The 26,726-nt window shown below is 48.2% G+C and overlaps 1 protein-coding gene across 1 annotated transcript in view; it reads right to left on the bottom strand.

Annotated features, from left to right (window-relative positions):
* The window catches only part of lrfn2b (leucine rich repeat and fibronectin type III domain containing 2b), an 83,023-nt gene that overhangs the window by 19,225 nt on the left and 37,072 nt on the right, over positions 1-26,726 (bottom strand). Inside the window, exon 2 of the mRNA XM_056294692.1 lies at positions 5,897-7,293. Coding sequence (XP_056150667.1) covers positions 5,897-7,272 — 1,376 coding nt within the window. The 5' untranslated portion in view covers positions 7,273-7,293. The remainder of the gene's footprint in view (positions 1-5,896; positions 7,294-26,726) is intronic.

The raw sequence follows: 26,726 nt of genomic DNA on the forward strand, positions 1-26,726 counted from the left end.
CCCTAAGAGGTTTCAGTTTGTTTTTCACTGGGAATTTTATACGTTGCAATTTCACATTTAAGGTGGGAAAAGGTCTGACATGATTTATCTCAGTTTCATTTTTATTGCATCGCAAAAACCTGCCATTTTAACAGGGGTGTGTGGACTTTTTATATCCACTGTATGTACAACATGAGTGGTGAATACAAAACGGGAACAGACTTGTAAAATTGTCACAGCTAATGTCTGTGAATGTTCTCATTGATCCAGGTCATGGTTATCCAAAGGAGCTGGATCAAGTGCAACTGGGCTTGGTATATATCCATGAAGACGTTTCGCCTCTCATCTAAGAGGCTTCCTCAGTTTGTGCCTTTCTGACTAGACCAAGCTAGTCTGACTGGCTGGTGATGAGACTCAGTATTTATCCTCTAGGAGTCGTTGTCAGAGCCATAGATATGGGTGGCTCTTTTGTGTACCGATGTTATGGCCGCGCCCGTTCGCGGCCATAACATCGGTACACAAAAGAGCCACCCATATCTATGGCTCTGCTAGCGACGGGCGTTGGTAAACATCTGATCACAAAGAGCCACGTATATCAATAGCTCTGACAACGACTCCTAGAGGATAAATACTGAGTCTCATCACCAGCCAGTCAGACTAGCTTGGTCTAGTCAGAAAGGCACGAACTGAGGAAGTCTCTTGGATGAGAGGCGAGACGTCTTCACGGATATATACCAAGTCCAGTTGCACTTGATCCAGCTCCTTTCGGTCACCGCTAATCCTGTAAGTTCTGGTATCCTTACAATGTTTTGTGAGTATGTACTGGATAACTCTGCAGGAGCAAACTCGGTATGTGATTTAAAATCCAGTCGCACAAAGATGAATTCCTGCACATCTATAACACACTCCCATTAAAACACGCTGATTCTGACACTCATAGATCACATTTACCCAGCAAGTTGTTGCTCCGGGCAAACAACTGTAACTTACCTCATGGTGAAAAAGATGCTGATTCTCACAGAGCGGCCATCAATTCAATATGTTCCTGCGGACACAAAGTACTCCGCCAATCTCTCAGTCTCTTCAGCTGAGCTAATGCCCAATAATAATCGCCCCCGGGGTTTGCTTTTACTTCTTAAATGCATCTTCGTAGCACAGATGCATAGGCGTTAAATCACATGATATGCAACACTTGAGCCATTACAGGGTGTAAGCGTTGCTCTGAGGCCTTACTGCAATCCAGCTGAAATATCACTAATGGTCTTCTCTTGACACGTCTGGCGGCCTTGTCCAGGGTGTCTCCCCGCCTGCCGCCCAATGACTGCTGGGATAGGCTCCAGCATCCCCGCGACCCTAAGAGCAGGATAAGCGGTCTGGATAATGGAATGGATGGATGGATTTTCCCCCATTTTTCTCCTCAATTGTACCTGGCCAATTACTCCACTCTTCTGAGCCGTCCCGGTCGCTGCTCCACCCCCTCTGCTGATCTGGGGAGGGCTGCAGACTACCACATGCCTCCTCCAATACACGCAGAGTCGCCAGCCGCTTCTTTTCACCTGACAGTGAGGAGTTTCACCAGGGGCATGTAGTGCGTGGGAGGATCACGCTATTCCCCCCAGTCCCCCCCTCCGAACAGGCGCCCCGACCGATCAGAGGAGGCGCTAGTGCAGCGACCAGGACACATACCCACATCCAGCTTCCCACCCGCAGACCCAGCCAATTGTGTCTGTGGGGACGCCCAATGAAGGACCTATTTATTGATGACGCTTTTGCGTCTTTCGATCAGCTGTCTGAGAAGTTTAATTTACCTCGAAGTCACTTTATCAGATATTTGCAGATTCATGATTTTGCTCAATCTAAATTCAATCGATTCCCAGTTCTGTCTCCAAAGACTCAATTGGACTACATTCTTGAAATTAATCTCACTGAAAAAGGGTATATCAGTAAATCTTATTATGCAATTAATACTTTCGATCAAATACCACTTGAACCCCTAAAAAAAAAAAATCGATGGGAGAGTGATATGGAAATGTCTATTCCAGGGAAAACTTGGGATCTAGTAATTAAGAGGATACGTTCCCCCTGTATATGTACAAGACATGGCATAATCCAGTTCAAAGTAGGGCACCGCCTTCATTGGTGCACATGTGACAGGTGCAAACAAGCCACTGCCAGTCTCTTACATATGTTGTGGACCTGCTCGAAACTAACCCAGTTCTGGCGTTCCATCTTTGAGGCCTTGGCCGCTGTTTTACGTTTCCCACTTGAACCTTCTGCTCTGAGTGCCATCTTGGGGGTTATTCCAGCTGGTGCACATTTAATTGCTACTCAGGCAAATCTGTTGGCCTACACCACTCTATTAGAGAGGAGACTGACTGTTCAACTGGAAGTAGGCTCCCCTTCCTACTTTCACATGTTGGACTGCAGAGTTTATGCAGTCACTGAAATTAGAGAAGATCAGATACACCATGAGAGGATCTATATCCAAAGTACACTCGACATGGAAGCCCTTTTCAGACTTTGTGCAGCAGTTGGATGCTCACTTGGTGGCTGGGGTTGATGTGCTTGAAATCTAGTTCTCAACCCTTTCTCTTTTATTCTTTTGCTTATTTCTTTTTAGTTAATTTTTCCCCTTTTCTTTTGTTAATTTAATTTATGCTTGTAACTTGTTTACTTTGTTAGTTTTTGTTATGATATAATTTAATTCGTGTTATTTCGGGGGGCATGCCAGGCGTTGTGGGAGTGTGGTGGGGGATGTTGTATGGGTCTGTGGGGAGGGTGGATGGGCAGCGGGTTGAGGTTGTAGCTGTGTGTTTTGAAAATTGAAAATAAACCTTGTTTAAAAAAAATAAGGAAATTACAATGAAAAGTTGCTTCTGTTAGCGCAGGGATGCGGATAAATATAGCTGTCTTCCAACTACAGGCTTTGAAGAGAAAATGGCTGATTACTTTCATTATTTTGACGGCCAGATATAACTGATAAGTTGTTAGCCATAATTTTCATGCAGAATATGATATAATATACATCAAGTGCGCTGATTTTGTGTGAAGTTATTAGAATAATGTATGTGCTATATACACTGATCAGCAGTAGTGACAGGCATGGGCACAAGCCCATGAATACTGGGATGGCATCCAGCGGTTTGCCTGTGCCCCCGTCCATAAGGTTAGTGGTTGTGTCAGGAAGGGCATCCGACCTAAAATGTTGCCAAATCAGTGTGAGGATTGACAAGACCATACCGGATTGGTTGAGACTCCATATCAGATTAGTGAAGTCCTGGGTTAACAACGGCTGCCAATGGTGCTGAGAAACAGGGAATAAGCCGAAAGAAGAAGATGACGATAATATACACCGACCAGCCAAAACATTAAAACCACTGACAGGTAAGTGAATAACACTGACTATCTCGTTACAATGGCACCTGTCAAAGGGTGGGATATATTAGGTGGCCAGTGAACAGTCGGTTCTTGAAGTTGATGTGTGGGAAACAGAAAAATGGGCAAGATCCGAGTGACTTTGACGAGGGACAAACTGTGATGGCTAGACGACTGAGTCAGCATCTCCACAACGGCAGGTCTTGTGAGCTGTTCCCAGTATGCAGTGGTCAGTGGCTACTAAAAGTGGTCCAAGGAAGGACAACCAATGAACTGGTGACAACGTCATGGGCGCCCAATGCTCAGTGATGCATGTGGGGGGGGGGGCGAAGGCTAGCCCATCTGGTCTGATGCCACAGAAGTGCTACTGTAGCTCAAATTGCTGAAAAAGTTAACGCTCGTTATGATAGGCAGGTGTAAGAAAACACAGTGCATCACAGCTTGCTGCGTATGGGGCTGTGTAGCCGCACCCCGGTCAGAGAGCCCATGATGACCCCTGTCCACCACCGAAAGCACCTACAGTAGTAGGCATGTGAGCATCAGAACTGGACCATGGAGTAATGGAAGAACGTGGCCTGGTCTGATGAATATGTTTTCTTTTACATCATGTGGACAGCCAGGTGCGTGTGCATTGTTTGTCTGGGGAAGTGATGGCCCCAGGATGCATTATGGGAAGAAGGCAAGCTGGGGGAGGCAGTGTGATGCTCTGGGCAATGTTCTGCTGGGAAACCTTGGGTCCTGGCATTCATGTGGATGTTAACACGTACCACCTACCTAAACATCGTTGTAGACCAAGTACACCCCTTCATGGTAACGGTATTCCCTGACGGCAGTGACCAGGGCGGCACGGTGGCGCAGTTGTTAGTGCTGTCGCCTCACAGCAAGAAGGTCCTGGGTTCGAACCCCAGGGTTGTCCAACCCTGTTTGAGGATCATGACAAAGAGTTCAAAGTGTTGCCTTGACCTCCAAATTCCCCAGATCTCAATCCGATCGAGCATCTGTGGGATGTGCAGGAAAAACAAGTCCGATCCACGGAGGCCCCACCTTGCAACTTACAGGACTTAAAGGATCTGCTGCTAACGTCTTGGTGCCAGAGGACACCTTCACAGGTCTTATGGAGTCCATGCCTCGACGGGTCAGAGCTGTTTTGGCAGCACGAGGGGGTCCTACCTACACAATATCAGGCAGGTGGTTTTAATGTTTTGGCTGATCGGTGTGACGTCTGTTTAAACTGTTACATTTAAAACTGAAACGACGATACGCAGGACACCTGATGAACTGTTGACCAATGGGTGGAAACTTAATAAACAGCACATTGTCCGAACGATTACACCACGATAAAATGTCGATATCGCGTGTAATTAAATGGATCGCTATGCACCGCGGAGTGATATGTAATTACATGAACTCAGAAAAGTAAATCTGTCTGAAAAATATTCTCGCTATTTCACCAGGAGCGTAAAATTTTAAAAAATGGCCTTCACGATGAAAGGGTTACTTACTTCCTTTAGGCTACACTTGTAATTATCTGCCTTTCCCCAGTATTTTTTTTAAAAGACAAACTAATTTAAACAGCATTAAGTAATTGGATTTTCATTTTTTGTCCTCCATCTAGTTTCACGTTCATTTTAAAGGCAACGCCCATCGAATCCAGTCTCATCTAGTACAGTTTCAGCCCCATCAAATGCCGGCATACTGATAGAACGCCCGCCCACCGGGCTGAGGAATTCCCCTCGTTCCAGGCTACCGGACATAATCGAGTCCAGCGCAGCACAGTGCTCCGTGAGAAAGACGTCAGATGAAGTTGAAGCAACAGGAGAAAGGGGGGTGAGGGTTGTTTTTGCTGCCGTTAACCAACTCGACGGACAACAGGGGCACCGGATGACGGATGGATCCCCGGGATTGAACGCCGCCACCGTATAATGTTATGGAGAACTGTGTGCGCGCAATAAACGGGCTCCGCTGGGACGCCTCGCCTGGGAAGTTCTGTGAATAAATCCCTGCAAACAGGTGACGCTTAATGTTCAAACAACATCTATTTGTCTTTAGAAATGTTCTAGAAACGAAGCGTTATTTCCTCCAGGGCACAGTACAGTATCCTGTTGTTTTCGGTACTGTATTGATTCCTGAACCGATTCTCTTATTCAAACACCATTACTCAGTCAGTTGTCTGCAGCTGCGTTGGTTCTCTGATCTTCTGGCAGTGAAGCGCTAGTTAGGGCAACACAATTTATTTAAAAACCGACGAGATTGACACATTAACCACTGCAATTTCCAAGTCCCAGGAGACCGGTATGATTTGATCAGAGCAAACAATGTTCGTAACGGCTTCCTAAATAAAATATTTTCATGCCGCGTAGACTCCCTGGGTGATAAGTCAAGAGCTGCATATTGGAGGGAAAACAAAAACGTATTTACCAAGAGGAAATTCTACACCAAGTACGCACAATGAAACGTATGGGAAATAAGCCATCCCCACAGTTATCACATTTCAAGTAACAATTAGAAAACAAGATAAAGTGAATTAAAATGAATTTCTTACCTGTAAATGAGAACCTCGTCATCTGAACAGTTGTACTGGAGCTGGTACATCTTCACCTTGGGGGCCGACTTACTGACCGTCCACTGCACCAGTGCCGACGCCGCTGTCACCTCGCTGACGGACACAGCCTTCTCTGGTTGGCTTTTGGGAGCCCCCTTGCTGATCCTAGTGGTCCCCGTGATGTCAGAGAGGCGGGACTTGGGCTGCGCCGGCTGACCGGTGCCATTGCTGAGGTGGGGGAGCTGGATGATTGACACCTCCACGGAGGCGGTGGACTCGCCTGCCACATTGGCAGCAATACAAGTGAAAGTGCCGTAGTCCTTGGAGGTGGTGATAGTGATGCTCAGGGTCCCATTGCTGTACACCGCTGTGCGGGAGGAGTTGCCTAGCAGCCGGTCATCTGGAGAGATCCAGTGGATGGTAGGGGCGGGGTCTCCGATGGCCTCACACCTGAGGCTGGCCGTTTGCCCCTCCAAGACCAGCATCCTATGGGTGTGCTGAGTGATTCGGGGTGGCTGACACACAAACTCCTCCTCCTTGACATACCAAAAGTAACGGCCCTTCAGAGTAGGTGGCGAGGCGCAGGTCTCCAGGTCATCATCCCTTTCCAGCCGTCGCAGCCACAACATCTCACAGTTGCAGTGCAGTGGGTTCCCACCGAGGCTAAGGGACAGCTGGGGGGCATAGGGAGTGGTGAGGATCATTGAGTCCTGGGCGCGGGCAAAGATGGGGTCCGGGGGCAATTTCTGTAGGCGGTTAGATGTCAGGTCCAGCCTTGCCAGTCTCTCCAGGTCAGTGAAGGTGCCCTCAGGGATGAAGTCCAGCAGGTTATGGTCCAGGCTGAGCTGGTGCAGGTTGACCATCTGGCGTACGGAGTCCCATGGCAGGGACATCAGGTTATTGTAGGAGAGGTCAAGGTCCTCCAAGGCAGGTGCCAGATCCTCGAAAGCCTTGTCATGAATCCGCCCGAGCTGGTTGTTGTTGACGATGAGGTGCTGCAGGTTGACCAGGCCTCTTAAGTCATCCGGGCCCAGCTCCATCAGCCGGTTGTTGTCCAGGTGGAGTGAGCGCAGCGTCTCCAGGTCGCCGAAGGAGAAAGGCTGGATGTAGCTGATGGTGTTCCTGGAGAGGGTCAGGTCCACCAGGTCAGTCATGTTGGCAAAGTCCTGCTGGGTAATGCGGAGGATGTAGTTCCCCCCCAGCCGCAGCTCCACCGTGCTCCGGTCGATGTCCGGCGGTACGAAGAGAAGACCTTTGGAGGGACACAATGTGCCCAGGGACTCGGACAGATTCTGGCACACACAGTACTTGGGACATGCATGGGCGAACATCACTGTGGTTCCCAGGACCAGCAGGCAGCAAATGATGTGGTCCATGGTAGAGTCATACACAGGAACCTGAGAGGGGAAAAAGAGAGACGGAAAGAGAAATTAACAGTGACAATTAAATTAAAAATGGGTGGTGTTGTGGCTCAGCGTACAGTGCCTTGTTGTCTTACAGAAATGGGTCCTTCAATGGGATTCAATCCCAGTTCTGTGTGGAGTTTGTGTGCTCTCCCTCTGTTTGCGTGGGTTCCCTCTTACGGCACAAAAGCATAGGTTTGATTTGAATCGTAGACTTTAAATTGCCCCCAGGGAATGAATAACAATAGACACGATTGTGTGTGGGCCCTGTGATACACTAGCGAGCTTTCTAGGGTATCCCCCATTTTTCGGAACAATGTCTGTTGGGATAGGCTTCAGCCTCCTGCAGACCTGAACTGGGTTAAACGGATTTCAAGAACAAATCAATGAATAAAAGTGAGGCTAATTTTTTTGTTTCTTCTGGATGGTTCCTGTCCGAGAATCTCGTGCTGCAAATTGTCTCAAAGTAGATTAAAAAAAAAAAGGATCTTGGATGTAGCCAGGCCAAGATGTCGCCGAGGAAGAGATCTGTAAAATAATCTTCAAAAACAGAGAGAGAAAGTGGAAAAACAGGTCGAAACATGATCCCGTCTCTCAGTTTTGATTGAAGAAAAAAAAAACAAAAAACCTTGCGCCTGCATTTGGAAGTAGCTGCCAACCACGCATGGGATTTCGATGAGAGAACACCTCATCAAAACGGGGCTCAGTTTAACCCAGGCCGTCATCGGATGCGAGTTGGTTCATCTGGCAGACACGGGAGAGGGAGCTGCTGCTGTTTTAAGTAATCCCTGCAGGATTTGGCCAAGAGGATTGAGACTTCAAGGCCTACAGTCCATTGACTAGACCCCAAGGACCCATGCTGAGGTGTATTGATCCTTACTAGTCTTTAGTCCAGCTGCAGGGCTGTCAAAATAACCGTAGGCGTTAGAGCTAAGAGTTTGATCCCTGACTTTTCCACTTTTACAGCATGCTCATTGGTGCCATGGGGGGGGGGGGGCAGAGAGAGGGAGAGGTGGGGACAGAGAGAGAGAGAGGGAGTTGAAAATGAGAGTGAGCAGAGAAAATGCATCAAAAAAAGCTTCTATGCGTCCAGGTGGTGTGGCGGTCTATTCTGTTGCCTACCAACACCTCCGGCTTGGTCAGGTGTCCCTATAGACACAATTGGCCGTGTCTGCGGGTGGGAAACCAGATGTGGGTATGTGTCCTGGTCGCTTCACTAGCGCCTCCTCTGGTTGGTCGGGACACCTGTTTTTTTTGGGGGGGGGGGCTAGGGAAATAGTGTGATCCTCCCACGCGCTATGTCCCCCTGGCGAAACTCCTCACTGTCAGGTGAAAAGAAGCGGCTGGCGACTCCACATGTATCGGAGGAGGCATGTGGCAGTCTGCAGCCCTCCCCCGGATCGGCAGAGGGGGTGGAGCAGCGACTGGGATGGCTCAGAAGAGTGGGGTAATTGGCTGGATACAATTGGGGAGAAAAGGGGGGGGGTCTCAAAATTAAAAAAGTTTCTATATCTTCTATATCTTATCTGGTTAGGAAAATACCTAGACACAGATACACTTTATTATTTGTTTCATCATCAAAGCCACATATGATGTCCTGCCCTCTCCCACAAATCTAAATCTCTGGTTTGGAGAATCCATCTTGCTCCCTGTGTACAGCCCCAGCAACCCTCAAGCACATCTTGGTTGGCTGCAAGACCAGCCTCACCCAAGGCCGATACACCTGGCGACACAATCAGGTGCTTGGCAGCTGAACTCGATCACAAGAGGGTTTCCATCAATGCCCAACCCTTCCAACAACCAGGAAGGGCCCCGGCGTTTTCCAGCTTTCGTTTGGGAGGGGGATAAACTGAAGGCCAACCCTTCACTTCCCAACTTAGGCTCACTAAACTCAGCCAGGGATTGGGAAATGCGAGTGGACTTAGGCCAGAAGCTCATCTCCCCGACAGAGATCGCAACAACCACCTTGCGACCAGACCTCGTCCTCTGGTCCAATTCTTGCCAGCTCGCTTACATCATTGAGCTGACAGTCCCCTGGGAGGATGCAGTCGATGAAGCGTACGAGCGTAAGAAGCTGCGGTACGCCAACCTAGCAGCCGAAGCAGAGGACAGAGGCTGGAAGGTGAAGGTGCGCCCTGTGGAGGTGGGTTGTAGGGGCTTTGTTGCCAGCTCCACAGCAAAACTCCTGAGGGAACTAGGAGTCAGGGGGCAGGCCCACAGGAGAGTGATCAAAGAGCTAGCCAACACTGCTGAGGACTAGCCACTGGATCTGGATCAAAAGGAGAGACGCCGTCTGGGCTGCCAGGTATGAACAGCTAACCACAGGTCACACGCCCAGGACCGATCAACCTGTGGTGGGCCTGCCTCAGCGGAGGGTGTCTTGTGATAAAAGGCCGAAACACCCTGTAATGCTGAGGTACACAACTGATGATGTGTCTTGGTGGTGGCAATGTCACCTTGGCAGACATCTCCAGTTTAATTCCCACCGAAACTGTTGCAGTGAAAACACTCGGGATTTTAACAACCAGTCCTTTTTTTGAATCTTTTTGTCCTTGTACATACATACAACACAACCCATCCTATGCTAGGAGCAGTGGTTAACTGCAGCGTAGCGCCCGGGGACCAACTCCAGTTCTTTTTTCCTATTGCCTTGCTCAGGGGCACAGGCAGGAGTATTAACCCTAACACGCATGTCTTTGATGGTGGGAGGAAACTGAAGTACCCCCACACAGACACGGTGAGAACATGCAAACTCCACTCAGAAAGGATCTGGGACGGCCTGGGGTTTGAACCAAGGACCTTCTTGCTGTAAGGCAACAGCACTAACCACTGGGCCACCGTGCCGTCCTACCTATGTCCAAGCAAGACAAATAAGAAGATGACAGAATTAAAAGTTCCCGTGGGATATTAAAGCATCTGGTGGTACACTATCTACTCAAACATGGTATGATTAAATCACTTCATCTTGTATCTGTCTTGTAAGGCTAGCTGGTTGTTTAAAGCCCCCCCAGCAACACTGCAATGGTCTCTATCTGGGAAGTCATGTCATGTGACTCGGGTCAATTTCACTGGCATCATATGGCTTTCAGGCATAGATAAAACCCTAATCATAAAGTAATCTTACGATCAGCTCAACTCAGTTTTATTGATATGGCACTTTACACACAACACAGCTGATCCAACGTGCTTTACAGCACACACAGAGGAGAACAAAAATGAAAGGAAACAAACACAAGAGAGGAAAAATCAGAGATGATGATAATAATAATAATAATAATAATGATCCATGTATTATCCAAGCCGCTTATCCCAATCGGGGCCGTGGGGATGCTGGAGCCTATCCCAGCAGTCATTGGGCGCCAGGCGGGGAGACGCCGTGGACAAGCTGCCAGTCCACCACAGGACTAATAGCAACAATAATATAATAATAATAATAATAATAATAGTAAGGGCACATGGCCACACAGAGCCCATAATGACAGCACAGACCTACAGAGACTTCAGAAAAATACCTGAGCTGGTTGAGTAAGCACATTTCAAGGCTAATGAGTAAATGATGAGTAAAATATGAAATAATATAATGTAGAAAATATCTAAAAATATAATATGTAAAAATAACATAAAATAATGAGTAAAAGTGTGTTTTAAGATGAATCTTGAAAATCTCAAGAGTGGGGGAGAATTGGAAGGTGGGAGGAAAACAATTCCCTAGTTTTGGGCAGCGATAGAGAAGCCCCTGTCCCCATAACACTTAGTCCTGGATCTAGGGACAGACACAAGTCTTTGGTCAGATGATCTCAGTTGTCTCACAGTGTGGATACATGGGGACAGGAGTTCTGTAATGTAAGAGGAGGCGAGATCATTTAACACTTTGTAGACAAACATTCGAATTTTAAAATCAACAGGATTTAAAAATCCATCATGTAGCTAACAGGCAGCCATTGTAGGGCAGTAAGAGTGGGAGTGATGTGCTCCCTCATTTTTGATCTGGTTAAAACTCTTGCTGCTGCATCCTGAACTAGTTGGAGACGGGATAAAAAACACTAAGTGATACCAAAATATAACGAGTTGCAATAATCCAGTTCAGAAGTACAGAAAATTGGGGGGTGTCCGGATAGCGTAGCGGTCTATACTGTTGCCTACCAACACGGGGATCGCCGGGTCAAATCCCCATGTTACCTCCTGTTTGGTCAGGTGTCTGTACAGACACAATTGGCCGGGTCTGCGGGTGGGAAGCTGGATGTGGGTATGTGTCCTGGTTGCTGCACTAGTGCCTCTTCTGGTCGGTTGGGGCGCCTGTTCGGGGGGGAGGGGGAACTGGGGGAATAGTATGATCCTCCCATGCGCTATGTCACCCTGGGGATACTCCTCACTGTCAGGTGAAAAGAAGCAGCTGGCGACTCCACATGTATCGGAGGAGGCATGTGGTAGTCTGCAGCCCTCCCTGGATCGGCAGAGGGGGTGGAGCAGCGACCGGGATGGCTCGGAAGAGTAGGGTAGTTGGCTGGATACAACTGTGGAGAAAAGGCGTGGGGGAAAAATCCCCCCAAAAAATCTATATAAAGCAAGAGTGTATTTTTGTATGTTCGCTTAAAACTCCAGAAATACTCATTGTAGAACAAAAAGAAAGGTTTCTTTAGAATCAGCACGTTCCAAGGATTGCACAGTTAGAAAAATATTTCAAAAACCAAGTAAAAATTTTGATTTATCTGCGAAAGACGCATTCCAGTGATGCTTTGTGGGGACTTCCGGCAAATCCTTCCAGTGGTCAAGGGAGGCACTACACCTAACATTGTCAATGCCAGCCTGACGGCACACAACGTGGTTTACCCTGAGGCGCTTGAGCACTGAGCGAATAATACACACATTGGCAAAGAAGCTTGATGAGTGGATTGAAAATTATGACATTTGATAATTTTTGTTAATAAGATTCGTATATTCAACATTCGTTTATCACATGTATCGTATCACAAATTATCCTATATTTCATCATCGCTTATATCATAAAGACCAGATCGTGTTGGTTGTTTTGGGGAGAACATTTTCGCTTGGCAACACCAGGTACCTCTGCTAACAAACAAACAAACAAACAAATAAATACAGAGAATTGATCTGAGTTTGGAGATGGAGCGGAGCTGCAAAGCTTAATTTTATTACCTGATTGATTTGTTTGTCAAACTTTAATTCTGAATCGAATATGACTCCCAAGATTTTTTACATGTGATTTAACAGAGGGGGCCAATGGGTGAAGATGAGGAGAAATAATGTTGGTCAAATTTTGTGGTCCCAATAAAATCACTTCACTTCTATTTTCATCGAGTTGAAAAAAGTTTTCAGCCATCCAGGATTTGATGTCTTAGAAGACCGTTGTTGAGGTCAGTTAGTTTGTTGTAGCTTTTAGGCTCTAGGGGGAGGTAGATCTCTCTCTGTAACAGTAGAAGGATGTTATGTTTTTGAGTAATGTGGCCTAGTGGAAGCAAATAGATGGAGAAAAAGATTGGACCAATTATGGAATCTTGGGGGACACCACAGAAGATGGGGGCTGAGTAAGAATTTGAGTTACTAACTGAGATACTGAAAGATCTGTTGGATAAATATGAAGGAAGCCAGTTTCAGGGAGAACCAGAGACCCCTGCCCATTGGTTTAATCTGTGAATGAGAATAGCATGATCTACCGTGTCAAAGGCTGCAGTTAAATCTAGGAGCAAGAGGACAGAGCAGTTACCCGAGTCAGCAGCTAGAAGGAGGTCAGAAGTTATTTTCAGTAATACATGTACTGTGAAGGGCTCTGAAGTCAGACTGGAATTTTTTTTTAAAAAAAATGCAGTTTGGAGCTATGTGGGGCAACAGCTGGTTAAAAACTACTTTTTCAAGAATTTTAGAAAGAAAGAGGAGTTTGGAGATTGGTCTGTAGTTATTGAGGACCGAAGGGTCTAGAATCTGTTTTTCAAAAACTGGTTGGACAGCTGCATGTTTGAAAGATTGGGGAACATGGCAGGTTACCAGAGAGCTATTGATAACTGAAAGAACGCTGAGGCCAATGACTTCTTGAGAGTTTGGTTGGTATAATGTGGAGAGAACAGGTGGAAGTCTTCACAGAAGAGATAATATGACGAAGTTCTGGTAAAGTGTTGGAGTTAAGGGAATTTAGAACTGCAGCGTTCGCAGAAGAGATGGATAGACTACAGATGGAATAACACTAGCTCTCATGTCAAGTACTTTGTCTCTAAAGAAGTTTAGGAAATCCTCACATTTAGAGACACTTCTAAGTAGGAGGTGGGAGTGGAGGAGGTGACAAGAGTTTCACACTAAAAAGTACTCTGGTATTATAAAAGTTTTTGTCAATAAGATCATAAAAGTACTGAGCACAGGCATTTTTGACAGCCAGCTGGTATTTATACGAGAGAGCCTTCAGAATCTGAAATGAGATCTGCAATTTATCTTGTTTCCACCTCTGCATGCTCTCCTTATTTCTCTAGTATTGTTATTAAGCCCTGTGATGGACTGGCGGCCTGCTCAGGGTGTCTCCCTGCCTGCTGCCCAATGACTGCTGAGATAGGCTCCAGCATCCTGTGACCCCAATTGGGGTAAGTGGCTTGGATAATGGATGGAAGGACCAGAGGGAAGACTGCCGCGTACTGGCCCACCAACACCACTTCCAGCAGCAACTCAGGTTTCCCGGGAGGTCTCCCATCCAAGTACTAGCCAAGCCCATACCTGCTTAGCTTCTGTCATTTGGCAGAACCAGGATACATGTTGGTATGGTTGCCGGTATAGAGATAGAGAGACAAGTTTCTCCGTGCTCACATGAGATGGTGGAGATGACGCAGCCTCAATACGGTAATGATGGAAGCCTCTCTATAGGCTTCTGCAAACCTAGTGGCTGTGGAAGAATTTAGAATGCGGGAGTGGAGAAGAGCAGGGTGGAAAGGAGAAGCGTGCGGCAGATTGAGTTAAAAAATGATTGCCCTGTGATCAGATATAGGTGAAAATCCTCTATCACAGGTCATGCCTATGGAGGAACAGCAGATGTGGATCAGGGATATAAAGCAATAACTCAAGTATAGAGGACTGGACAGCAGGTGCTAGGAAGCGTGTTGTGGTCTATGGCAGCAGGCCGCTGGGGGTGTTGTGGTGGTAAGAGGGAAAATGACTTTTATTTATGGAACGGGTATGAATTAGCACATCCTTGAGGTTAAAATAAATACATCACAACAACACATTTCTGACTACTGAGTGTTTTGTGGCTCTAACGCACCCCTTCTCACCTCCACTGTTATTCAACATGACAACAGTATTTGCATAAACATGCATGTATGCATGCAGCAGATATTGGTACAAGTATTTTGCAAATGCCGTTGACACAGAGTGCAGTTATTCAGATGAGGACAGTCAGCCGCCTAATACGGGGGAAAAAAAATCCCTGCAGTACATTTATATTGTACAGTGCACATTAATAGACCCTTTCACATACAATGTAGTTGCGTGTTTTTTATGCGGACAACAGCATCATGCATATGAAAGGTATAAAAAAACCCCCGCTTTTCCATATTAAGTAAGATTATCCTTTTTTTCTTCTTTCTGTCATGCGCGTGCACACACACACACACACATGCACATTCAGAAACACAGACACCCTGATGAATTTCCATATAAAGTAGAATTGCTGGGAAAAAGCGCATTCTTTTGGCCAGGACTTGAGAACCATTTGTATTTCAATCAACTTGAACTGAATACTCGGACCTTCTGCCACGCGGCGTATCCTGAGGCGCTCTAACACTCGGTACGATGAGGGTGCTAATCATTGCCATGATGAATAGTTCAATATAATGGCTCCGGGAAGGGATAAGGAAGAGGCTGGGTCTACAAGGAATAACTTAATTGACTCAGAAAGCGAGATAAGGCTGCAGCTACTCCTCTACCAGGCACGTGTTGTTCTGGATATAGCTCTGCGCCTAGTCTGAGACAGTGTATGGCTGCTATTTTCCCGATAAAACAGGTGCACAGTATCTGATTTGACCAAGCACATGTTGTTGTGAACAAGCATTTTTAAGGCTGTATGTGGTCACAAGGCTTAAAGAAAACATGGATCAGAGCCGCGGAAGAAGTACTGTAATTAATTAAGCAGTGCTGCCTGGGTTATTTATTTGGGGCCAGCGGCAAATAGTCACAGAAGTTTGTATCTTTGCGTTTCCACGGCTTAATAAAGGCTTTATTTAAAAATGAATTTACCGCATCAGCGCTGAATCTTACAGCTTAACAAGCTTTTCCTCTCCAGCCGCTCCGAGATCAGTAATCTCCTCAGTACTACAGAGAGAGAAACCTCCTGACGCTACGTAAAACAGAGCCGTTCCATGATCGAGGCCAGCGCTCTGGACCAAGGAGGAGCACAAGTCACCGTGTCAGAGTCAAGTCGTGCCGAGTGGAGGATGGATGTGTTTGGAGGTGAGGACAGTCAGGACAAATGAGATCCTCTTATCCCGTCTCGTCTCGGAGCAACTGAAGCATGGCCGCCGTGCAGGTGGCTCCTTACTATGTTGTGCACCGAGCGGATCAGCGGAAAGGCCTCGATGCGAATACTCATCACGGACACCTAATGGGCGCTGACAGCATCAACATGTCGCTGTCGGCCTGCGGCCTTGATACCCCAAACATGCCTGAGGGTGGATGGGTCACTGCCCGTAGGCACTGCAGAATCACTTGATGGGAACAAGGTGCATGTGGTAGACACATATGGAAATATAGGTGGAAGCCAAAAAGAAAATATGACAGAAGAATCCTTGAAAATCTCATCAGCAGCCGCCTCTCCGGGGTCGGGTTCGTGGTGGCAGCAAGCTAAGTAGGGCACTCACGACGCCCCTCTCCCCAGCAACGCACCTCCAGCTCCTCCTCCCAAGGCGTTCCCAGGCCAGATTGGACATGTAGTCCCTCCAGTGAGTTCTGGGTCTACCCCGGGGTCTCCTCCCAGTTCGACGTGTCCGGAAAACATCCAAAGGAAGGCGCCCAGGAGGCGTCCTAATCAAGATGCCCAAACCACCTCAATTGGCTCCTTTCGACACGAAGGCGCAGCGGCTCTACTCCGAGCCCCCTCCGGATGTCTGAGCACCTTACACTATCTCTAAGGCTGAGCCCAGACACCCTACAGAGGAAACTCATTTTAGCCGCTTGTATCCGTGACCTACCCAAAGCTCACGACCATAGGTGAGGGTTAGAATGAAGACTGACTGGTAAATTGGGAGCTTTGTCTTCTGGCTCAGCTCCCTCTTCACCACAACGGTCCGGTACAACGTCCGCATTACTGCTGATGCTGCACCAATCCACCTCCTGTCAATCTCCCGCTCCATCCTACCCTCACTCGTGAACAAGACCCCGGGATACTTGAACTCCTTCACTTGAAGCAACAACTCATCCCCAACCAGGAGGGAGCAATCCACCATTTCCCATTGAAAATCCTTGAAAATCCGAAGAAAAAAAATCAAATGCCAACCGTCAGTGGGTTTCAGTCTAAACGGGATACTTACTGAAAGTGGTTGAACCAAAACTAATCTAACCTAATCTTTTCTTGTATCTCTGTCAGTCTGTCACAGTGTTAGCCAAGTAAACCATACACAATGTCTCATATAATGTTAACCAGACACACAGACAGCGCCCCCTACTGTCGCATCTAAACCTATGACTACTTTTAGTGCCGGTACTGCAACTACCAAAAATACTACCACTACAACTACTATACTAATTCACTTATACTAATTGTTCAACACACATTTTAATGAGGGAAAGGATTTTTTTTCAGAGGGATATGATGGGTGGTCAGCTGTGGGGCTACCTTAAAAAATATAAAAATGTAAAAAAAAAAAAAAGTCTTAAGATGATGTAAGATGACTGTAAGTGGACTCAGTCTGTAAGATGAACCGTGTGCTCTGGTATTAAATACGACTCTCTACATTGTGTGTGCGTATGTGTGCGCGCGTGAGCTAGGTGAAATATACTGATGGGGGGATGATGATTCAGAAGTTAATAAAATAGGCTCCTCCCTGTCCTTCCACTGTTTAAACACATACTATATCTGTCCCATTAGTATACAGCAGACATGAGGAGGAGGAGGAGGCGGCTTCCATTCCAGCTTATTATCTCTGGTCTTTATCACACGTAGAATATAGCCTTTCCTCTGCTGTATTTGCAGATTTGTAATTGGGTTCCTCGAGTCATCTTTAATATGTATCTTTAAATGAACCCGGGATGGAGGAGCAAGGGAAATATGCAGTTTTTCTGTCACTTTTCGGTGGTTTTGGAGTCTGTGTGCTCACATAGATCAGAATATCAGTCAGACTGAAATTGAAACACTGGTATTTTTTAACATCACATTACTTTAATCACGATCTATTTTGTACCGCCTCTTTCTACTGAAAAAAAGGTCGAATTCTGTTTTTCTTCTATTTTTCTCTTCTCTCAGCCATCAGTCACACACATTTACATACTGCAAATCAGACTGAATGATCAAAACATGAGGCCGAGTTACTTGGCACCTACAGTGGTGGGCTGTCAGGGCCATCAGGACCTTCTCTGCTGGTTCTGTCAAGATCAGAATCATAATTTGTTTATCATAGTTAAATTGAAGTGTGCCCTAAATGTGTCTGAATTCAATTACTGGTTTCCTTGTGGGGCCGAGCAGGGATCTCCTGTCATCTGAGCGCATCACGGCACCTTGGACTAGCACTGGTGGTATTGATAGCCTTTCCTTGAAGCCCAAAGCAGCAAACTGATACCAACTTTGAGTGACTGAATCATCAGCCAATCAGATTTTGATGTGTAGTGACAGAACGCCCCAGTGCCCTGCGGTGTGTTGGTGCGAGTCCCCGGTGTCGTCATCAACTTCGAGCTCGGGCCTTTGGCGGGTTGTGAGCAAACTAAGTGCAATGGCTGCCGCACTCACAGCTACTGACGATGTTGTTGCCCATCTACGTTGTGTTTTTTTTTTTTTTTTTTTGGCAAAACTGGTAGGATTGTCTGCATTTTTTTGTCACATTCTCCCAAACGGACTAAATTACTGGATGAATTTTGCGAGAGAAGGCTGCCACAATTCCCTCTAGTGAGGTGGAACTTCGCCTCTAGGTTGGTGTGGGCGGTGCACTGATAATATTGTGGCTATACTGTTTTGAATTTGTTGAAGTTGTGTGAGTGACTGGTGAACACTACATCAACTGTGAAAACCTGTTTGTTAATGTCTGCCAGCTGGTATGCGTTTGGTCGTGTGTGTTTCTGTCTGCAGCTAATTTCGCAAACTGCTGGACCTATCCGCCTACATTTTTTGTGCACAGTTATGACACAGTTACGGTATTTGCCCACTGAGGCAATTTTGTAATTTGTGATTTTGGGCTATACAAATCACATTGTGACTGTAGGATCGACAACCTCCCGTGGTTGCAGTGATTAAAAGCCTTCGGAAAACGTTTGTTCTCGCTATCGCTGCTCCCTCTCTTCATTCACCGCTAGCTCGCTGTACCAACGCCGCTCTCTGCCGCCGCACGATGCGCACGGTTGTTTAGCTCGGGCAGCAACAGCGCCCATTATGTATTCTGGTATGAGAGTTCAAAGTAAATGAGACGTCAGTCGTATTCACAAATCAGCAAGTAATTCACTGGAGATCTCAGCACAGGAGAACTGGAGGAACACTGGATGAACCAAAAATAATTCACTTTATTCACCTCGCCGCCATGTTTATCTGACATCATGAGGGGGATTAGACGCGGAGGTGCTATAAACTCCAATGTTAAAACTCCGCTATAAAAATACAATTTCAAGAGCAGGATTAATCACAGTCACAGCTGGACTACAATAACACATTTCCCATGGCTGAGCTATGTTTCTTTTTTTTTAAAAAATAAATTTATTTCTGATTTCTCCCAATTTAGTGGCCAATCGATCCCTATTTTAGTTCAAACACCCACCCTCGTACTGCATGCCTTCGCCAGCTGCATCTCTCCGGCCGGCGGTCTCAAAGGAGACGCCTCCCGACTTCTGTGACGAGGCGAATCAAGGCCGAACCACACAGAGACGCACTGACGTGACGAACACAAGCCGACTCCGCCCCCCTCCCGAAGACGGCGCTGCCAATTATTGCTGCTTCATCGAGTCCGGCCATAGCCGGATCTGACGAGGCCGAGACGCGAACCCCGGTGAGCTGTGTTTTCTTACCATTTTTTTGTTGCTTTAGAATGAATGAAAGTCACTCACCTACATTTTATATTACGAAAACCGCCGCGGTTAAACACGTCTGAACACATCAGGTGAAAAAAGTGGGGGTGTGCTTTGGTTGTTGAAGATCAGCTGTCTTGTTGGTGTTGATCCAGCAGGGCATGGAGTGTGTGATGGTGTACTTTGTATGTGGCTGTGTTGGCTGTATCAGCATCCATATGAGAAATGTGTGTGTGTGGGGGGGGAGGGGGGATGTTGGTGCAGTTCGTTACTGAAGGCCCTGACTGAAAGTCCACGGTCCACCGTTGCTCAAAGGTGAGCTCATGAATATTCATGAGGGGGAGACCACTCCCTCAGAGTTCTTGAGACAACTGACAACAGTGATGGATAAAAGCATAACAAAGGAAATATCAGCTTTTGGGCATGAAAGCTTAAAATCTTACTACATATTTCAGTTCGTCTTTAAATCCACCGCAGTGGCTAAGCGACAGCTAAGTGTCCCATTCCGCCTTGATACCCCCTCATCCTCAGTGTAGGCTGAGGGGGGGGGACTCCTCCGGATGTGACACTCAGAATCGTCACGTTGGCACATGAGAGATTTCAAGACTAATTCTGCGTGTTAAAACTTTTGTCTGCGGCAGGGAAGGCGGTAGAATCCGGATCAGGCCTGTGATTCTTAATCTAATCTTTGAGACGGGGAAGACTAGCGCCCCGATTAGCATTCTGCTGCTAGCGGTTTTACTCAAACAGCCGTAAGTGGCTTTGGGGCAGAACTCTGTCTGTCGTTGTCCCGGAGACTGCGGAGACTTTCGCAGAATAAATGCGCGGCTCATCAGAGAGGGTTAAGGTGTTAGCGGAGGACGGTCTGACCTTTGACCTGCAGGGGATGGGTGGCTAAAAGCACCAAGTTAGGCCTGCTGGGTCATACGCAATCATCAGTGTGTCAATCGCTGTGCATGCAAATGCACTCACTGACAGACACACACACACACACACACACACACACACAAACACACACACACACACACACACACACACACACACACACACACACACACACACACAAACACACACACTAACCAGCCTGTGAACCGCCGTACTTTGCAATATGTCTGTTTTGCTGCAGTGCCATTTGGTGATCTCTCACATGGGCGCGTGAATTTTCCCAGTTACACCGATCTCATTTTTCAAGAGTGACAAGACGGGCTTTTCACAACAGCTACTCAGGGTAAGGATCAGCTTATTCAGCTAACTAAGAGAAAGAAAACACTCCAGCAACCCTCACAGAGCCCGGCTGCTCTCTTGTTAATAACCCCCACCGCTCTCTACCCCTCTTGCTCCCTAATGCGCTCCCTCTCTTTATTTCCCTCTAGCTCTCTAATGCCCCCCCCTCTCTCTCTCTGGGTCGCTCTCTCTCTCTCTCTCTCTGGGTCGCTCTCTCTCTCTCTCTCTCTGGGTCTCGCTCTCTCTCTCTCTCTCTCTCTCTCTCTCTGGGTCTCGCTCTCTCTCTCTCTCTCTCTCTCTCTCTCTCTGGGTCTCTCACTCTCTCTCTCTCTGGGTCTCTCTCCTTCTCTCTGGGTCTCTCTCTCTCTCTCTCTGGGTCTCGCTCTCTCTCTCTCTCTCTCTCTCTAGGTCTCTCTGGGTCTCTCTCTCTCTCTGGGTCTCTCCTTCTCTCTGGGTCTCTCTCTCTCTCTCTCTGGGTCTCGCTCTCTCTGAGTCTCGCTCTCTCTCTCTCTCTGGGTCTCTCACTCTCTCTCTCTCTAGGTCTCTTTGGGTCTCTCTCTCTCTCTGGGTCTCTCTCCTTCTCTCTGGGTCTCTCTCTCTCTCTCTCTGAGTCTCGCTCTCTCTCTGGGTCTCTCACTCTCTCTCTCTCTCTGGGTCTCTCACTCTCTCTCTCTAGGTCTCTCTGGGTCTCTCTCTCTCTCTGGGTCTCGCTCTCTCTGAGTTTCGCTCTCTCTCTCTCTCTCTCTGGGTCTCTCACTCTCTCTCTGTAGGTCTCTCTGGGTCTCTCTCTCTCTCTCTCTGGGTCTCTCACTCTCTCTCTCTAGGTCTCTCTGGGTCTCTCACTCTCTCTCTGTAGGTCTCTCTGGGTCTCTCTCTCTCTGGGTCTCTCACTCTCTCTCTCTAGGTCTCTCTGGGTCTCTCTCTCTCTCTGGGTCTCTCGCGCTCTCTGGGTCTCTCTCTCCCCTCTAGGCAGGTCTGGGCCCTGCTTCCAGGAGGCTCTGCTCAAAAGATGAATAATTTCTGGTGGAAGCAGAAGTGACAACATGAAATTGCTTTCCCATTGTCCGGCTAATTAACCTTCTTGCTTAGCACACTCTTGAGCGCTCGTTCAAATTCTCCTTCGACAAGAGCGCTGCGCTGCTGCTCCGCTTCTGAGAAGAGACATCGGGATTTCAGTCGAGACAGATATCCCGACCCCACCCACCCCGAGAGAGAGAGAGAGAGAGAGAGAGAGAGAGAGAGAGAGCTGGAGGAGGTTGGGGTGGCGGGTGGATGTGCGGGGGGTTAGTTGCCTTTTTAGGTGGAGAACTCTTACCAGCCACAAAGTGACAGCGGGTACTTAGAAATATCATTTTGCATTTCAGACATCTTGCTGATGTGCTCATCCAGCGCACCCTCACAGCAAGGCCGAGCAGCAGCAACAAAATAAGCCTAAACTCTTGAAATGCCAGCGTCTCGGGAAGCTACTGGAATGTATTCCCGAGACATCGGCATTTCAAGAGTTTAGGCTTATTCTGCTGCTGCTGCTGCTGCTCATCGGGAAGCCACCGGAAAGGATTGCAGGAGTCAGAATAACAGCGGCTGGACAAAACTGTAACAAGTAAACCGGCGGGCCGGGAATATTCCCTAAAAGCTCCTCGTGCGCAGCGTTTTATTTTTTTTCTTATTGCTTTTGACCAAAACGAAGCAAATGGTGCGATTAATTTAGCCAAGTCAATCTTTATTTATGCTAGTATTATTCTACTTCTATTTATGTGCCGGGGTCGATCTGACGGGGGATGCAACTTGACAAAAAAACAACTGTTAAACTCCCACACCCTCTTCCCACCCCCTCTGGGTTAACGGCACTTCGTCAAGGGACTTTAGAACGTGTAAAGAAAGCGGTTATTCCATTCCACTATCCGAACCGCTTATCCTGCTCTCAGGGTCGCGGGGATGCTGGAGCCTATCCCAGCAGTCATTGGGCGGCGGGGGGGGGAGACACCCTGGACAGGCCGCAAGGCCATCACACAGGGCAGACACAAACACATTCACACCTAGGGTCAATTTAGTACGGCCGATTCACCTGACCTACATGTCTCTGGACTGTGGGAGGAAACCGGAGCTCCCGGAGGAAACCCACACAGACACGGGGAGAACATGCAAACTCCACACAGAGGACGACCCGGGACGACCCACCAAGGTTGGACGACCCCGGGGCTCGAACCCAGGACCTTCTTGCTGTGAGGCGACCGCGCTAACCACTGCGCCACCGTGCCGCCCTAAGAAAGCTGTTATCAACGTCCAAATTCTGTTCACAGGAGAGACCTGCGTACCAGCAGTCTTTTCCTTGGCTGCATCATGACCAAGTCCTACAGAGTGAAGAGACGTGTGCTCTGAAGTCTAATGACCACTGCTGTGGTCTCTAATGGCTCCTTCAGTGGCAAACTGTTCTTATCGTGATAGCCTGATAAGAGAGTCAATTACCACATTCCCTTCTTTACACACAACTCAACCACTTCAACTTGACATGCAGCATGTGGTTTTTGTTTTGTTTTTGGCTTGGTGTTCATTAGGGGAGGACATATGATATTCTGTGAACACTGTAGAATAAAATTCTGAACAGTCAAAAGAGAAATTAGTATTGAATTATTGAAAAAATTCTGTGTTGTTTTATGAATAAAAGGGGAGTCGAATTACAAAACTAAACCATATGACCAGAAACATGTTTTGTTTCCCCCCAACTGTACTTGGCCAAGTACCCCACTCTTCCGAGCCGTCCCGGTCTCTGCTGCTCCACCCCCTCTGCTGATCCGGGGAGGGCTGCAGACTACCACATGCCTCCTCCCATACATGTGGAGTCGCCAGCCGCTTCTTTTCACCCGACAGTGAGGAGTTTCGCCAGGGGGACGTAGCGCGTGGGAGGATCACGCTATTCCCCCCAGTTCCCCCTCCCCCCTGAACAGGTGCCCCAACCGACCAGAGGAGGCGCTAGCGTAGCGATTGGAACACAAACCCACATCCGGCTTCCCACCTGCAGACACAGCCAGTTGTGTCTGTAGAGATGCCCGACCAAGCCGGAGTTAACACGGGGATTCGAACCGGCGATCCCCGTGTTACCTCCGGAGAGTAGCAGAGTTTCACCAGGGGGACATAGCGTGTGGGAGGATCACGCTATTCCCCTCAGTTCCCCTGCCTCCAACTGGTGCTCTGACTGACCAGAGGAGGCTCTAGTGCAGCGACCAGGATACATACCCACTTTCGGCCAATTGTGTCTATAGGGACACCCGACCAAGTCGGAGGTAATAAGAGGATTTGAACTGGCGACCCCCGTGTTGGTAGGCAACAGAATAGACTGCTACGCTACCCGGACGCCTCAGAGACATGTTTTTTTTTGTCGTGAGCTCTCAAATAGTTTTGAAACACAGCTGGTGTTTGAAACTCTGTCACGGTTCAGAATATGTAGGCTATGGCTGCAGATTAAAAGATGACTGTGTCTTTTTCTTTTTCTTTTTGAAGCCCCCCCACCACCAGTACAGTTGTCCCCATCACATACCACCATCCCCCATGAGACGTTTTTAGAAATGGACCACTGTCTATATCTAATTTAGCACACTTCGTGCAAAGGGTAAATGCAATTTGCACTGAAACAATTGAAATTAACAAATAAATGCACGAAAATAACATAACAATGGAGTTCGGAGAATGAGTCACCCTAGAAATCGAGTCATCCTGATGGCCAATCAAGACAAATTTCACGTTAATCAATATTTGCAACCTAAATCTACTTCATCAGTTCATATTGTACATTGCATTAATGCAACGGACATTATTTGCAGGTACAAGACATCCTGTCCATTCATAAACAGACTCTGCTCCCTTACCTCCCACTCAGAGGAAGAAGGAGCCTACGTTTCTGCCTGCGTTGTATTCAGCATCGGGCCCTCACCTCTCTCACCGCCACAGATCAGTGACCTTCATGGTCAAACCACCCCGAGGACGCCGCCGGGGGGGAGATAACAGTCGGCCATGAGAGAAGCCTTCTGAAAGGCCAGAACAGCAGAGATGAATCACACCAGCGAGTCTGTTCCTCCCCGTATCCACGTGTTGTATGTACGGGATCGTACAAACGACGCGGAATCGAGTTCACGCCACCTCGTGCTGCCTGCGCACGTGCACTCACGCATGCAGGCGTGTTTTATGAATATTTGATTTGCAGCCGGGGGAATCGAGTCAGACTTTTACACGATATTCAGATTTTACAGCAAGCCCCAGAGGAAGGTGCCGTTACTGAGCCCCGGGTGGGGTCCGCACACGCCATGGCGCCTCGGCCTACCCGCTTCAACGGAGTCGTATTCCCAACTCGACGCTGTAGTTAGCCACCTCCCTGGGTCCAGAACTCTGGGTTGGCCCACTCCACTGAGCTGACTCATTCTTCTGATCCGGCATCATGACATGAAACGGCGGTTTCTCGGTTGATAAAGCAACTATCCAATCAGCGCCATGGGCGGGACTAACGCCCTTATCAAGCGTCTGTCCAGTGAGACGGCGTGTATTCTCTATATCGCCCGACTTCGTACTTTGTTTCTACTTCACTCCTCTCCACTCTTTCTTTCTTTGATTTGTTGCCCCTTTTTCACCCCAATTGTACTCGGCCAAATACCCCACTCTTCCGAGCTGTCCCGGTCTCTGCTCCGCCCCCTCTGCTGATCCGCTGCAGAATACCACATGAGGAGTTTCGCCAGGGGGGGACGTAGCGCGTGGGAGGATCATGCTATTCCCCCCAGTTCCCCCTCCTCCCTGAACAGGCGCTCTGACTGACCAGAGGAGGCGGTATTGCAGTGACCAGGACACACACCCACACCTGGCTTCCCACCCGCAGACACGGGTCAACTGTGTCTGTAGGGACGCCCGACCAAGCCGGAGGTAACACGGGTATTCAAAGCGGTGGCCCCCGTGTTGGTAGGCAACGGACTAGACCGCCACGCCACCCGGATGCTTCTCCACTCTTAAAACCCCGGCAAAACCGCCATGTTGGCATGGCTACCCATCAGTGTCGACTTAAGAAGACATTAGATTCAGGCAGACACCTTGGTCTCTGGTGACGAACGCCGGTTAGAGCGCAGGACACGTCGGACTGAAGATGGAGACGGGGTGTAACGAGTTGACAGTTCTGTCTAACGTCAGGTTAGTTAGCCACAGCCAAGGCGCACCGAAAAATACCTCGACTTTTTTTTTAAAAGGAGCGGATCGGCTTAAACCGATCGGCACCCGCATTTTGTTTCCACGGATCCAAAAGCTGTTCCTGTTCGTGCGAGGTTACGCCACGGTGCCCTCTTGTGGCGAGATCCGGCACGCTGGATGGCTTTGAAAAACAGAAACCGAAAACGCCGAGCCTCGGCCGCAGCTAAACTCCTCAGTTTGCTCGCGTGCGGCGTTCCCGGCAACCTCCTCACATTCCCTCGCCTCTCGTTCTAACGAACCAACAGCAACAATGAGAAGCCCAGAAACAAGAGGCAGAGGATATGACTGACGCGCCGAGCTGCCACGCCCCAGGGTCGGTGACTTTAAGGAGAGGCTGTTCCCCTGAGGTGCAGACGATAAGCTGCACAGCTGTCTGCAGATCTGTGTGTGCGAGTTTGCTGCGAGTGTGTGCGTTTGCGCATCATCACGACTAAGTTAGTTTGTGCTAGCATGTTTGTTCACGAGTTTAATATGCACAAGTGTGTGAGTCTCCCCTATTCATACACGTGTGCACGCGTACTGAGTGAGTATATGTTTAATGCATGAGTGCGTTTGTGCAAGTGTGTGCCTGCATTTATCTGCGACGGCAAACACGACCGAGTGTGCGAGTGCGTGCCTGGTGTGTACGCGTGCTCGTGTTTGAACGCCGCGGCGTGGCCGAGGGAGCCCCCCCCCCGCCTCGACCCTGCAGGGGGCTCGGCCTCCCCCCACCGCTGGCCTCTTACCGATACCACGACGGAAGCACACGTGGACCTGAAAACACGGCCTGCTATTTCCTCCCCGAA

This window comes from Lampris incognitus, chromosome 15 (assembly GCF_029633865.1).
Source record: "Lampris incognitus isolate fLamInc1 chromosome 15, fLamInc1.hap2, whole genome shotgun sequence".
Taxonomy (NCBI): Eukaryota; Metazoa; Chordata; class Actinopteri; order Lampriformes; family Lampridae; genus Lampris; species Lampris incognitus.